The 13,858-nt window shown below is 54.8% G+C and overlaps 1 protein-coding gene across 1 annotated transcript in view; it reads right to left on the minus strand.

Moving 5' to 3' along the window:
• GALNT2 (polypeptide N-acetylgalactosaminyltransferase 2) overlaps positions 1–13,858 on the minus strand; it is a 153,369-nt gene that overhangs the window by 46,591 nt on the left and 92,920 nt on the right. Inside the window, exon 3 of the mRNA XM_037069509.1 lies at positions 583–736. Coding sequence (XP_036925404.1) covers positions 583–736 — 154 coding nt within the window. The remainder of the gene's footprint in view (positions 1–582; positions 737–13,858) is intronic.

Raw genomic sequence — 13,858 nt, forward strand, 5'->3', positions numbered from 1 at the left:
AAACAAGACTAACCCACTAAGGGTCCCAGGTGAGCTGCCTCCCAATCCAAGACCCTCAGCAGCAGGACTTAAAGGTACAGAGGAGATCTCACCTTCCCAACAAACGGTGACAAAACACAGGACAGGCCTGCAGACCTGAGCTGAGCTGGATAAATGCCAGGTGCCTTCCACCTGCAGGCCCCTGATTCCCAAAGAACCAAGACAGATGCGGACAGGAGCCTTTCCCCTAAGCACACAGGCCTTCCCTCCCACCCCTGGCTGTCCGCTCCATGCGGCACCTGCCCTGCTGGGTTCCTGCCTTCCCCTTCTGGTCTCCAGATACTTTAACAAGCGGTGGGTCGGTAAACACGGGGCCGGTAACCCAACCTTCCCGTGTTGGGTCCCATCTTCTGGCCAGCAACGCAACCTCCAGGTGCATGCAGGGCATCTCCAACACCAGACCCTGGCATCTCGTGGCTCGACTCCTGTGGGTACAGCTCCACTGTCACCACCCCGTAAAGGCCCCTGTTCAGTTTCAGAGTAACAGACGCTGTTAGCGCGGCAGCTGGCATAGCCCCAGCCAACCCCCAGCTTAGCACTTACTGGTCGTGTCTGGTGTCAGGTATGGCTCTGTCCATCCGCAGCTTATCGCTCTCCACTTGGTTGAATTTGTTGCGGGCGTAGGGGTCCTGCCCGGAGCGAACCATGGTCCCTCCAACGTACGCTTCCTGGTTGAAGTCCCGCCATCGCACCTTCCCTGAAAGGAGCAGAGCAGAGGGTGTGGGACATGGGGGAAGAGGCCAGAGGGCTGGGCACGCTCACTCCAGTGACGGAGTCATGTCGAGAACAGCACCCAGGGCTGCCGGCTCTGACCAGTTCAATCAACAAATCAGCCGGAAACAGCCCGAGCAAGCCATGCCCCACCTGCGCACTGGAAGACTGAACACTCACAGTTTACTGTAATGTGGAAGATAAGGATGTGGACCACGGTGTGTGCACAGTAAACGAAATTCCCTACCTACCAGTGTCGCCGAGTCTGGCACCACTTACGTTCCATATAAAAAGGAGACTGTTATCTGCTCGTCCCTCCTTCCCAGGAAACACGGTAACGCCAAAGCATCCCGGATATAAGGTTAAAAGGTAATACACAAATTAAACAGAAGGCACCCTATTATATAACACCAGGCAGCACAAAATAAATGTTAAAAAAAAATCACCCCCCCCCAACAATAGGATCTCCAAACACCCCTGGGTGAGACCTGCCCCAGGGATGTACTCTCCGCAGCTGTTACTGGGTCTGTCCCCACAAGGAAATGAGTGAGGCCACTCCTGGCACAAACACAGGCAAGCACACACACATCCTGGCACACATGCATCTGAGCACTCCCATGTCCTGGCACACACGCACCCAAGCACACATGCATCTGAGCACTCACATGTCCTGGCACACACACGTCTTGGCACACATGCATCTGAGCACTCACATGTCCTGGCACACACACATCCTAGCACACATGCACCCAAGCACACATGCATCCGAACACACACATGCTCTCTTCTGGAGCCAAGGGGGCCTGGCCCGTTCACACCCACACTGGTTGTGAGTCAGCTGGTCAGAGTCCCAGCTGCTGCTGCAGAACACCACACACAAGGTTCCCCAAGGACGCCACCACACGGGTCTGGGGCAGGAGCAGCGTGGGCAGCAGGCTGGAGTCTAGGGAAAGTGCTACTGGACGGGGCGAGCCCGGGCCAGCCTGGCGTTATGAAGCCAGAGCCAGAGAAACGAGCAGAGGCACCGGTGCCCAGACAGAAGGGAAAAGTGGGAGGGAAGGCGGACCCGAGCCAGAGAGAGCAGCCAGGACTCGGTCTCCACCTGGGTTTAAATCCTTGTTTACCACTCGCCGCCTATGTGACCATGGGCAAGCTACTCATTCTTTGAAATCACATCTCCTAAAAATAAGTAAATAAATAAATAAAGCTGCTCTGGCTGGTGTAGCTCAGTGGATTGAGTACAGGCCTGTGAACCAAAGTGTTGCCAGTTCAATTCCCAGTCAAGGCACGTGCCTGGGTTGCAGGCCAGGTCCCCAGACTGGGGTGCAGAAACATCAAATATTGATGTTTCTGTCCCTCTTTCTCCTTCCCTTCCCCTTCTCTAAAAAATAAGTAAATAAAATCTTAAAAAATATATTAAAAATAAAGCAAAAATAAAAGATCTTTCACATAGAATTAGTGGCCTACTATGCGCTAATTGTATAGTTACAGCAAACTCAAAACAAGGTGGGTGGGGGAGAAAACCAGTAACAGCCTTGTCCCCAAGGGGTTGTAAGTGCTGTGAAGAAACTGAGGCATTAGGGGTACACGGTTCTGGGGTTTTATATGGGGTGGTCTGGTAGGGCCAGTCTAGTCAGGGGACTTTGAATGGACACCAGAATAAAGGGAGAAAGTGCCCAGGCAGCCCAATGGGAAGAGCACCGGGCATCACACAGGGACCGCAGCGCAAAGGCCCTGGGGCAGCAGGGAGCTCACTGCTTGGGGGCCAGCCAGAAAGCCGTTTGGCTCAGAGGAGTGTGTGGTGCTGGTCAGAGAGCTGGAGGTGGGGCTTCCGACAGCGCCCGGGAACAGGCAAATGGGGGGGCGGCGGCTCGTGTGCAGCATGTGATGTGTTGGGTGTGTGCCACTAGCATGTGCACCTATATCCGTGCTTCCCCAGCGTGGTGCCTCTGCACACGAGCGAAAGATCAGGCTCCTTCTCCAGGTCAGAGCCGAGGAGGCCAAGATTCAGTGACACGTGACCTGCTCGAGGCTGCAGAGGAGTTTCTGCCCAAAAGCTCATCTGCTTCTTGTTACAACTGTCCTGCCAGGTCACCACCCCATCTCATCACAGCTGCTCGCTGTGGAAATGATGCTTGGGCCATGGAGGTCCCGCCTCTCGAATGAGACGTGGTTCCCAGCCCCATGACTCCCTGGCCGTGGGCCGAGCGAGGGCCCCCGACAAACATCTGACTATAGGATCCCGTGGAGCACCAGCCTTTTCTTCCACCTAAAATGAAATGTTTCCAAAAGCAGCTCCTGGAAACACGTTTCTCCAGCTAAGGCAACTGCAGAAATACTCCTTGATCCTCCCCTCTCCTCACCTCTCGGTCTTCACCCTCAGAGACTGTCAGGGACAGAGAAGGAAAACCCACCCACCTGTGCTCCAGGGCACGCGGCCCCTCCCCCTCACCAGGTGGGCTGGGCCCGCCCCAGGCTAACACGAATCACGGGCTTCAGCTAGAATCTGTGCCAGCCATGCCTACCCCACAATCCAAGTGAGCTGCTTCCAACTAACTTGTTTCATGGCCTGAACGCTCACTCCAACCAGGGAAAAACCTGGAACGATGGAGCCCCGTCCACAGCTGGAGAAGGGACTGTCTCCCAAGAGATGCTTCCCCTGGATACGCCTGACTTGCTTCTCCCTGGGGGAGGGACTGGGGCAGGAGAAGAGGGTTCGGTCTCAGTGGGGACAGGAACAGGGACTACAGGCCTCTGCTGAGCTCCTGGTGCCTTAGTCCCCCTCCCACCTGCCTCTCCTCGGTGCTACCCCACCCCACCCCCTTATTTCCGAAATGAGACATGGGAACTGCAGCGAGTTCCACGGATGCCCCGTGTTAGTCAGCTGTGGGGTGGGCAGTGTCCCTGTCTTGGCCCCAAGCCCCTGGTGCAGGCAGGTGCTGATGACGCACTAGGTGTCATCGTGTTGGCTCCTGCAGGTGCAGCGACCAACAGACCGGACACCTGCCCTGCGGAGGCCCCGTTCCAGGACGGCGGGGGCGGCGGTGGGGGGAGACATTAATAACACGATGACCACAGTAAGGACTGTATCACTGAGAATGAGCTGAGTGCTCTGACGGTGAGAAGAGCAGCCCTGTGGAAGCGTCTGACAGATGAACCCCATCTAGATGGGGGTGAGGGAACCCAGGAGGGCTTCCTGGGGGAAGGCATATTCGAGCTAAGATCTGAAGGAGGAGGAGAAGCCTCTGCAGCTTTGCAGAAATGCCACCTTTCTTCAACCTCTAAAGACTGCAGGGACCGACCGGGAGGTGCCCCCACCCCGTGATCCTTCCCTCTGATGCAGGAATGTCTGCAGCATGCCTCTGGGCCTCGCTCTGCCTCGTGACAATCTCCCCAAGGCCCAACACTGCTTACTGGAGACAGGTTATAAATGGCTTTTCTTCATAAAAAGCTTAGCAGTATGTTCGAGAACAGCAGGGACTTTCACACACATTTGACTACGACGTACATTTTATACCACATCGCAGATGCCGCGACGCAAGCACACACACACACACACCACTACAATGAAAGCTTCAGTTACTATGTGCGAACACACATAATCTATTGTTTTTACACGGATGCATGACACTGGCTCTGCACACTAATGACGGGTCACAGCCACAGTCTGAAAAGCACCGGGCTAAAGGGCCATTACTGAGATCCATGGCGTCCGTCTTAAACGGAACTGCGGGGGTCGAAGCCCCTACCAGGCAGGGCAGCAAAAAGCAAAGAGCAGGGTCCTCGCAGGGAGCCGACACCCGGTCCGATCGCAGGTGGAATGGGAAGCCGGCAGATGCGCAGAAGCCGACACTGGACGGACGGACGTAAGCAGGAGGAGGGCAACAGTCAAAACCTTAGATACGCCGTCTGAATACGCTGACTTAAAAAATGCTCACAAGTCCTCTTGTATTTCTGCCACCTCTTTCAAAACTTTAGAGAGAGCATGAGAAATTACGAGCAGCAGAAAACAAAAATACGTGAGCATTCAGGGAAAATGGACTCGGCCAGGCAGAAGCAGCGGACGGAAAAGCCTGCGAAGATCTAAGACTTCACAGGAGAAGGCAGCGATGAGCTTCCCCGTCAAAGGCGGCAGGAAAACAGGACACGTTTCAGTAACATGAGAGGGACAGCGAGCATCACTGTCTGCCCTCCGAGGGGCTGTGCAAACAGCTCGCTTCTTAGATGGGGTTACGGAAACATTTGTGAGGAAATGTATTTCCAGAGAACAGACTTCTGAGATGGAGGAGGGGTGCGACCTCGGGGGCGTGGACACCGACTCTAAATAACCAGGTGCTTCCCTCGCCGCAGGGCAAGCCGCCCGCCTGCCCCTCATGCGCCCTGCTGGGGCTGCACAGCGGACCCACCCACCCTAGCCCGCCCTCCCCAGGTTCCCTGTCCCCTTCCACACACACACACGCCCAGGCCCACGTCTCCCCACCCTTCACGGTCACACTGCCGTCCCCCAGAGCAGGAGGGAGCCCCTCAGGGGACCCACTGAACACGCTGCTTCCAGCACCCTGCACACACGGCACACAGACACCTGCTGACCCACCGGCTGCCAGTGGTCAAGCCCAGGGCCCGAGGTGCCTGAGGCTGATGGTGGAGAAGCGCCCCAAATCCTGCACACTGCCCCGAAGAGCGCAGCCCCACACGGGCCCTTGTGGACAGCATCAGTGCCGCTGGCCCGGCAGCTGAGAGCCGCTCCCGGCCCTTCTGTGTGCGGACAGGCTCGCCCATCCTTCTCCCACGGGGATGAGGCCGTCAGTCAGTCAACTCACCGTCCCGGTGCAGCGAGCCTGCGGGTGTGGGGTCCTGACAGTGGACCCGTGCCAGTGCCTGTGCCACAGCCGGGGCTCAGAGGGCCAGGAGGACACAGGGCTCCAGGCCTCCTCGTCCAAATGGAATCAGGGTGACTTACCACCTCCTGGGTTGTCATGTAAAGTAAGTGAGTGATGACAGTGGATGGCCGGTCCTCAGCCACTGACTACCACACGACATGAAGGGCCCTTAACAGGCAGAACCGGCCACACACACAGTTACCCCCGCCTGGCTGATACGATGCCCCTCCCTCTGAGGGGTCATTGGGAGCTGCCGTGCCCAACGGCACTCTCCAAGGCCTCCACTCGGGCTCCCAGCTCTGCACCCGGCCCTGGGAAATGAGTGGCCGGCACTGGAGGGGATCTTCACCACCTTCTGGAGGGTCCTGGGAACACCTGCCCAGGTGAGCAGGGGCAGGAACATGCAGGTGCACTGAGTTCACACCCCGTGTGTCACCCACAAGCACGGCCCCCTCCCTCTGGCCCAAAATGCCAGAGGGAGAGAGAGGGGGGCAGGGGATAGATAGGTCAGTCCACACCTGTCCCGCCTGCTGTTCGCAGGGGATGCCTGGGAAACATAGTAACTACTCACGTCCTTCTCTGCTTGCTTCAGGCAGGGGACCACGTGAGACACACATTGCGAAGTGGAAGGGGTGGGGGGCCCTGTCAGAGGCCGGGGGTTTCGGGGGGAAGAGGAGCAGTCAGCTCAGAGCCCGGTTGGAAAACAGCAGTTCCGGCGGCTGGTTCGGAGGTGCAATCAGTTTTACCCCCAGCCATCTCAAGACCTCTAAGGCCCCTCGGGCTCCCACCTGAGCTGCTTTTAGAACTTCAGAGAAAAGGGGGCGCCGTAGCAGTGCTGGGGCTGCGACCCCCAGGAGCATCCACAGCAGGATGACCACACCCTGTATGTCACTGGGAGCCTCCCTCCACCCTCTCCCTGGCCCCCACCACCCCGAGGGCCGCAGGCCACAGGGCCTGCAGAATCGTCAATGAAGATGCCGTCCTTCAGCTCCAAGGGGGATGGCAGGCAGGTGTGGGCCGGGCATGGCGGGGGCTCTACCTGCATCTGTCCCGTTGCCTTCTGGAACCCACGCTCACACAGCCTGCGGTGGGCTGAGACTCCCCTTGAAGGGGCCGCCTGGCATCTTGCTCCCACCGACGACACTCACAGTCATGGGGTGCGCCTGACTGCACCCCATGGCTGTTCTTTTCTGGCGGAGATGCACGGACTCGCGGTTGCTGTTCAGTGCCTCACTCCCATTTCACCCACTTACAAGTGAGTGCTCGGCCCCAGGGTCTGCGGGGGGCTACAATGGCACAGGTGTGAAGGTGGGGAGACCCCGCCCCGTCAGCCCGTGCTGGATCCAGCAGGGGTGTCCTCAGTGCCCCTGGGGACAGATTCCGAAGGAAAGGTCATTCTAGGCTCCCAACAACCAATCCCCAAATGCTCTTTTGGAAAAGAAGGTTTTATAATTAGAGAACTGTTTACATTAGAAAAACTTGTCTAATTAAATGTAATTGAAAATAATGCCATGTCTCCCTCAAAACTTTTGTTTTTACTAAACCTTCTGTTTAAAGAAACAATGAAGTAAATCTATGGAGATGAACCTCCAAAGGACTAACACCACAAAACACATGGACACCCAAGTGTTCAGAGACATGCACGTGGTTCTGGGATTAGAGATCTCTCGGGTGCTGACATCCGCCCCTCAGGTCAGGGACCTCGACATGCACCTGCCAACACCCATGGGTGGACGGGGGAGGGAAGGTGCCTTTGCTGGGGTGGGTCCCCCGGGGCACTGATCTCTCTCAGGACCCCCCTCTCCTCACCCCGCCTGGAAGGAGGCTTAAGCACATTGAAAGTTAGCCAGTGTAAGACAGAGCAGCCTCTTCTGGGAAAGTCTCCAAGAAGGGAAACAGAATATATTTTAAATCAAAGGACAAAGCTCTCAGATTTATCTCAGCCTCTTGGTTGATGGCCAATTGAATGTAATTTTACTATGCTTAGGAGAAAAAATTCCTAATATTCTTCCTCTAAAAGGTCATAATGTTATAGCATGACAGAGAAAGTAGGATTTCCAACAAATATATCCCTTTAAATGACAAAGACATGTAAATAATCCTTTATTATTTGCCAGTGGCTATCTGGTGAGACAGGAAACTTTGTTTGCCTGTGAGAAACTGTCTCCTGAAATAAAGACTCCTGCATAATTCATCGTTAAGGATGAAAAAGAGGAAATTCAAAAAGTAGTTAAAAGCTATTTAAAAGAAAACATAAGAAAAAAAAGAGACGTTACAAGATAAATACGCTTAATTTATGTAAAATTATTTGTCCCATAAAAAAACTTAAGAACCACCAAAAACCAGCCTGATTTGCATTATGAGGACTACACCTGGCTGGAAATCAAGGAATCGTCATCTAGTTCTTCTCTAAACTTTAAATAGAAACTCTTCGTTTTTCCTCCATGTGTGATGGTGTCTAAGTTTCGTTGCGGCACACGGGCTCTGCCAACCTCTCGCTTAGGAACAAGAACCAGTCAAAGCCCCACAACGAATCTACCCCCACTAGCGAAGCCGGTCCCAGAAGGCAGAAGGAGCGGGGCAGCGACTAACCAGAGACCACGAGGCGGCCTCCTCGGGCGGACCCAGCCCACACCCCACGCTAACCCTGTAAGACACGCACTGGTAGCGCTACTTCCGTTTTACAAACTGGGAGTCAGACTAAAGAATGATGGGACCCAGGCCAAACCCGGGTCTCTCTCCCCCCCAGACCTGGGCCCTTCCAAGGTAGCGGACGGCTCACTTTCCAGTGGGTGGAATTCAGGCGAAGCTCCAAATAGCACCCACACGTCTGGGCAGGTCCCAGTCGCCCTGCAAGTGCCTCCTGAGGGGTGCCAGCAGTGGCCTGGCCGGTCCCGCCCCACCCCAGTCACTGGTGGAGTGTGGTCTCTGAGTTCAGGCCACATGTCCCCTCTTGCATGTGGACATGTTGTGGTGGTAGAGTCCGAAGCAGCGAGGGATGTCCTCTCTCTGTTACGTATGTATGGAAATCTCGTTGCTAAAAGCGCAAACGCCCAGCCACAGTACCCATGTTCTCAGTGACGGGTTCGTCCTTTCCTGGGGAGCCGTCTCCCCTGGCAGCCAAGTGTGGGCACAGGCTGCCTTGCACGGCAATGAAACTTTCCCCGGGACGGCCCTTCCGCAGCCTCGAATGTAAAGAACACAATCCATGCCTCCGGTGAGGCAGCCTTTCCAGTGGCTGGGCAGCACACTCCGATGTCCCTCTTCTCAGTCCTCAGACACTGATGCCAGCCTGTCCCCATCTGAGGCACGTCACCTGGCACTGCTCCACTGCACAGCAGCCCTGACAGCCCCGTGCCCAGGTCAGGGGTGGGGTGACAGCACAGAGAGTGTGAAGAACTGGGTGCTACCCGAACTGTTCCGGACACGGTATTTCCACCAACAAAGCTCCAGACGATTACGTAGTAATAGCTCCATCACACTTCCGGCTAGTTAGCTGCTCTAGTCCTTGATTTTGCTCTTGTGCTTGTGGGAACAAGGGGAAGACAATGGAGACTTTGTGTTTTAATGTTGGCCAAGGTGCAAGGAAACAGATGCCCCTTTGGAAGAAAATCTGGCAGTTACTATTAAAAAAAATCTGTACACAGGGCATTGCCACTGACCCTGAAATTTCATGTTTGGGAAGTTATTCCAAGGAAATAATGAGGGACACACCAAGTTTCACTTCTAAGGACCCTGGCTGGACACCCTCTGTGAGTCCTACGATACAGGGTAAGCACGGTGAGCTCCTGGCTCTGGGTAAGTGCTGTCATTAACAACCGTGGTCAGAGACGCTGGTGTGAGAAGGTATTTGTGATCTGCTTCCCCAGGAAGAAACGGGTACACACTGTGAGGTACCACATCTGTAAAGATGTCGACGTATGCAGCTCATAGGAGCGGTCCATCCTGAGGCGTCTCAGGAGGAAAAGGGAGCAGGTGGCTGCCTCCACGAGATGTGGGGGGTGGGGGAGGCCTGAGGGGCTGCCAGGAGAGGTGCAGGGCTGAGCGCATTCCTCAGCTAATCCCTCAAATCCTCGGCAACGTTCCTCACCTAGCGAGCTGCTTGGATATTTCTTGCAAGAATTCATGAAAACAATGAACTCTGCATGCAGGATCAGACTGGGACATGTGAACAGGCGGGCCAAAAGGCTCAGGGTCTGCTTTTTAAAACAAGAAAAGCTGCCTGGGCTGGGCGGCTCTGTTGGGTGGAACGGCGTCCCAAATAGCAAGAGGGTGCGTGGTCAAGCCCTGGTCAGGGTGCGCATGGGGGGCGACCTATCAATAGTCCTCTCTCACGTGACGTCTGTCTGTCTGTCTCCCCCTGAACCCTCACCTTCCCTCGGAGGCATGGGGGTGAGTATGCCACACGCATTTTCTTATTTTGGTTTATCCAAATTTCTTAGATGTCCTACAATAAACTCTAAATTTCGTACATGTTCTACAGTAAACACACTGCCTGCTTTTAGAAAGACGCCTCCCTGAGGTCACTCAGAGCCAGTTCCTCTGTAACGGCGACACTTGTGTGGACGGGCCGCAGGCCTGGGTCACATCAGCCGCAGAGTTAGCTGCCACAGGGCTGTCACGCAGTGCCACCCAGACGACGTGGCTCGAAAAGGACATGGTGCAGAGAGACGCTGGAAGAGTGTTCAGCCCTAAGAAGGGAGGACACTCTGACACATGCTACCACATGGGTGAACCTTGAGGACATCGTGCTAAGTAAGCCAGTCACAAGAGGACAAATACTGGACAATCCTACTGATCGAAGATGCCTGGGAGCCCAATTCAGACACAGAAAGTAGAACAGTGGGTGCCATGGGTGGGGGGAGGGGGAGGGGGAATTAGTCTTTAGGGGGGACAGAGTTTCAGTTTGGGAAGATGGAAAAGTTGCGGAGATGGACTGGGGGGGAGGCTGCAGAACAACGTGAATGGACGTAACGCTACAGAACCGGACCTGTAAAAAGCAGTTAAAACGGTAAATTTCACGGTATGCATGTTTTGCCACAATTAAAAACTGCAGCACACAGTGCTGGGACCCACTAGCCCCTCAGGAGGGGCAAGGTCAGGGCAGTGTAGGTGCTCTGGCTCCCACTCGGGGGCAGCAGTGACAGCCCTGCAAGCGCGTCTCCTCTGCCTTCAGGCGGGGGTCAGGGGCCCGAGGCAGAGAAGTGAAACCACCGCCCTTAGCTTCAGTGGCAACTCACACCTGGGTGTTCGGTTAGTTCCGTCTCATTCATCTTCAGTGAGCACAGCAGTGCCTGTTTTGAGAAATCAAGTGTCTCCGGTAATGAAGCAGCAGGGGGCGGGGAGGGCTGGGGCACAGACGCAGTGAAGGGTGGGAGGGGCATTCGACTCTCCCTTCTCCGCTTTGGCCCTACCGCCCCTGCAGGTCTCTCCAAAGCCTCGCCCCTTCACGGGGTCACTAGTGAACAAAGAATGACACCAGGGCTTCATAAAGGCAAAAAGCAGATCTGCTCCCAGGCCACGTCACCTGGCGGGACCTCATGAAAGGCAGGCTCCACCTTCCGGGCCCGCTGGCCTCTGTTCCCGCTCCTGCACCATCAGGCGCCCCCTCCCCCACCACTGGTCCCACCCTCAGGCCAGAGGGTCCAAGGACACTAGAGGACAGAGACGGGAGAAGTGCTGAGAGAAGCTAATTTCTCCATAACCAGGAAAAAGCTGATACAATTCATCTCTATCCAATAGAGTTTCAAAAAAAAACGATGAATAAATGCTCTATGTGAAACAACACTTTGAAAATCAACACGGTACACAACTCAGTGTTTCCAAGCCATGGAATCTCAGGGCAAACGTGTCCACTCTGGAGCCGAAATTGGGCACGAGGGGGTAGAACAGGCAGACATATTCTACCCTGTCTGGGAGACACACTGGTGGTTCTGATCTGGAAAGAGAGAGTGAAAGCAAACAGACAGGGAGAGAACCAAGGGCCCTCAGGGCCAGGAAGGGTCACAGCTTTACAGGTGAGGAAGTGACACTGCACACACTGGCTGGCTTTGTGAAGGCTGAGCCCTGTGCCCGGTCCCCTTCCCAGGCTGTTGGTCTGGTCCCCAAGCCCTGTGCTTCTCAAGGACTCGCTCACATTCAGGCTCCTCCGCTCCAGGGTTTTGGAAACTAGGAAGAGGATGTCGGGTTCAGGAGCTCAAGAATCCCGAAGCTCCTCCTTGACTTCTAGAAAGCAACATCTCTAACAGAACAGGTCGGATTTAAGAACGCTGAGCAGCTATGTCCCTGAGGCTGGCAGGCGGTGGCATCGGGGTGGAGGACTGTCCCTAAGAGCGTGACCACAGCTTTCTGGAAACCGACCTGGAAGGAGGGGATCAAACTTCTTCCTCTTCTTATTCCATTTGCTGAGAACTATCCAACTGCCAAGCTGCTGTGACCCAGCCAAAGCCCCGTTCAATGAAGCGAAACGTCGGGTTCACTACGTGACCTCTGAACTCAGGGAGCTTCAAGAGAACTCCTGGCCAGCAGGACCCGAGTGAGGACAGAGCAAATCGCCCCACACGCATGCCTGGCCTCTCTCAGCAACAAGGAGACTCAGAGAAGAGTGGAAAAGGGTACTGAGCAGACTTCCCACCCCAGCTCTGAGCCTTCTTTCATGGGCGGGACTTCGACTAAAGAACTGGGCAAGAAACCCTGGGTCTCCTAAGGGTGAACCCAGGATCTGGGTTGCTTATTAATTCCGTGACTGCTGCCCATACCTGCAGTTCTGCCCTCTCACGCTGCCCACGAAGCCCCTCCAGCAGAACGTGGCCTGGGCACCTCATGCCCAGAGAGTGCACTGCTCAGCACGGATGACCGAGCTCCCAACGCAGGACGAGGCCCAGGACCCCGGCCCCCACCTGTGTCAGCCACTCTGCGGGTCTGCCTCATCGGCATTCCGAATCCCACCCCAAACTAGGGCGGCCTAGGACAAGCAACCTAGTTAAAATGGTGATCTGGGCTCCTGTGGCCCAGAACACCCAAGAACAGTGGTCTCCAAGGCGAGGCCACATAGAGACTGTCTCCTGGGTACAAAAGGAAGAGAGTAGACATTTTCAAGTATCTCCCCCTAGCCCCTTAGATATCGTGTTTAGGATGTGCTTCAGAGTGCATCAACAGACCAGCGTGGTACCACGTGGAGAGCTTATGAGCACTGTAACATACCTGGGGGAGGGTGGTCTGTATTCAAGATGCTTTTGTGTACAGAGTACATGAACAAAACAGTCAGAGGCCTGGGCACCAGTGCCACCCGAGACCCGGAGCCTCCATCTGTCGGTGGGTTTTGTGGCCATGTAGAAAGATGCCTGGCTCCTGTGCTTGGCTCCGTGTCGCTGCCTCCCACCCATCTGTCTACTACTGCTAGACACCCACACCCAGAACACAGGACGCTGTCGAACGGCCGAGCCGCCGAACAGCCCACTTATTCAGTAGAAAGGGTTGTGACCAGCGGTTACTTGCAAACCACAAATTTCTGGCTGTGTCTATCATTCTTGGGGAAAATATATTTCTTAACCTTAACAAAATAATTTCTAAAGGAAAAAAATCATTTGCATGCTGGTCTGGTAAGAAAAAAAGGTTTTCTCTCTCTCTCTCTCTCACACACACACACATACACACACTCCTTTAGAAAATAAAGGGATACAGTTCCTGAATCAAAAGTAATAACTCAAAAAAGAGAATAACCAGTACATTCCTAGCTCGTTGAAGATAAGAAAAGCAACTGTACAACAGTGAAGAATATGAAAGCCAAGGTCAACTTCACACTAAGTTGATTTTTAACCAGTGTGTGACTATTTTCAGACACACCTAGTTATTATAAGCCTTGAAGACGGCCTCTTCCTCCCCCCATACGTGCCTGAAACCCACCAGAACACTTTTTAACAGTAGACAACCCACAGAAAGTCTCCCCTTCATCCACCCAGCAGAAGTAGATCCTGCTATCCTAATAGAGAAATGCGTATCAGCTAACTGTTCTCTTGGGGCTCCTCACTGCCTGGGCAACGCCTACTTTCTGCAGGAAAGAGCTGCATAGCTCAGGGCTCCCTGACTCGCCGGGAGCCAGGGAAGAAGCGTAGGACAGACCGACAGACACCTGATGCTCTCCCTGTCCCCATCCCTCTGCACCGTGTCTAGTGCAGCGGGGACAACGGGGAGGGCGCAGACAAGGAGCGCCTGGACTCCCTGGGGCT

The sequence above is a fragment of the Sturnira hondurensis genome, unplaced genomic scaffold (assembly GCF_014824575.4).
Source record: "Sturnira hondurensis isolate 20B ecotype Veracruz unplaced genomic scaffold, ASM1482457v3 Scaffold0018525, whole genome shotgun sequence".
Taxonomy (NCBI): domain Eukaryota; kingdom Metazoa; phylum Chordata; class Mammalia; order Chiroptera; family Phyllostomidae; genus Sturnira; species Sturnira hondurensis.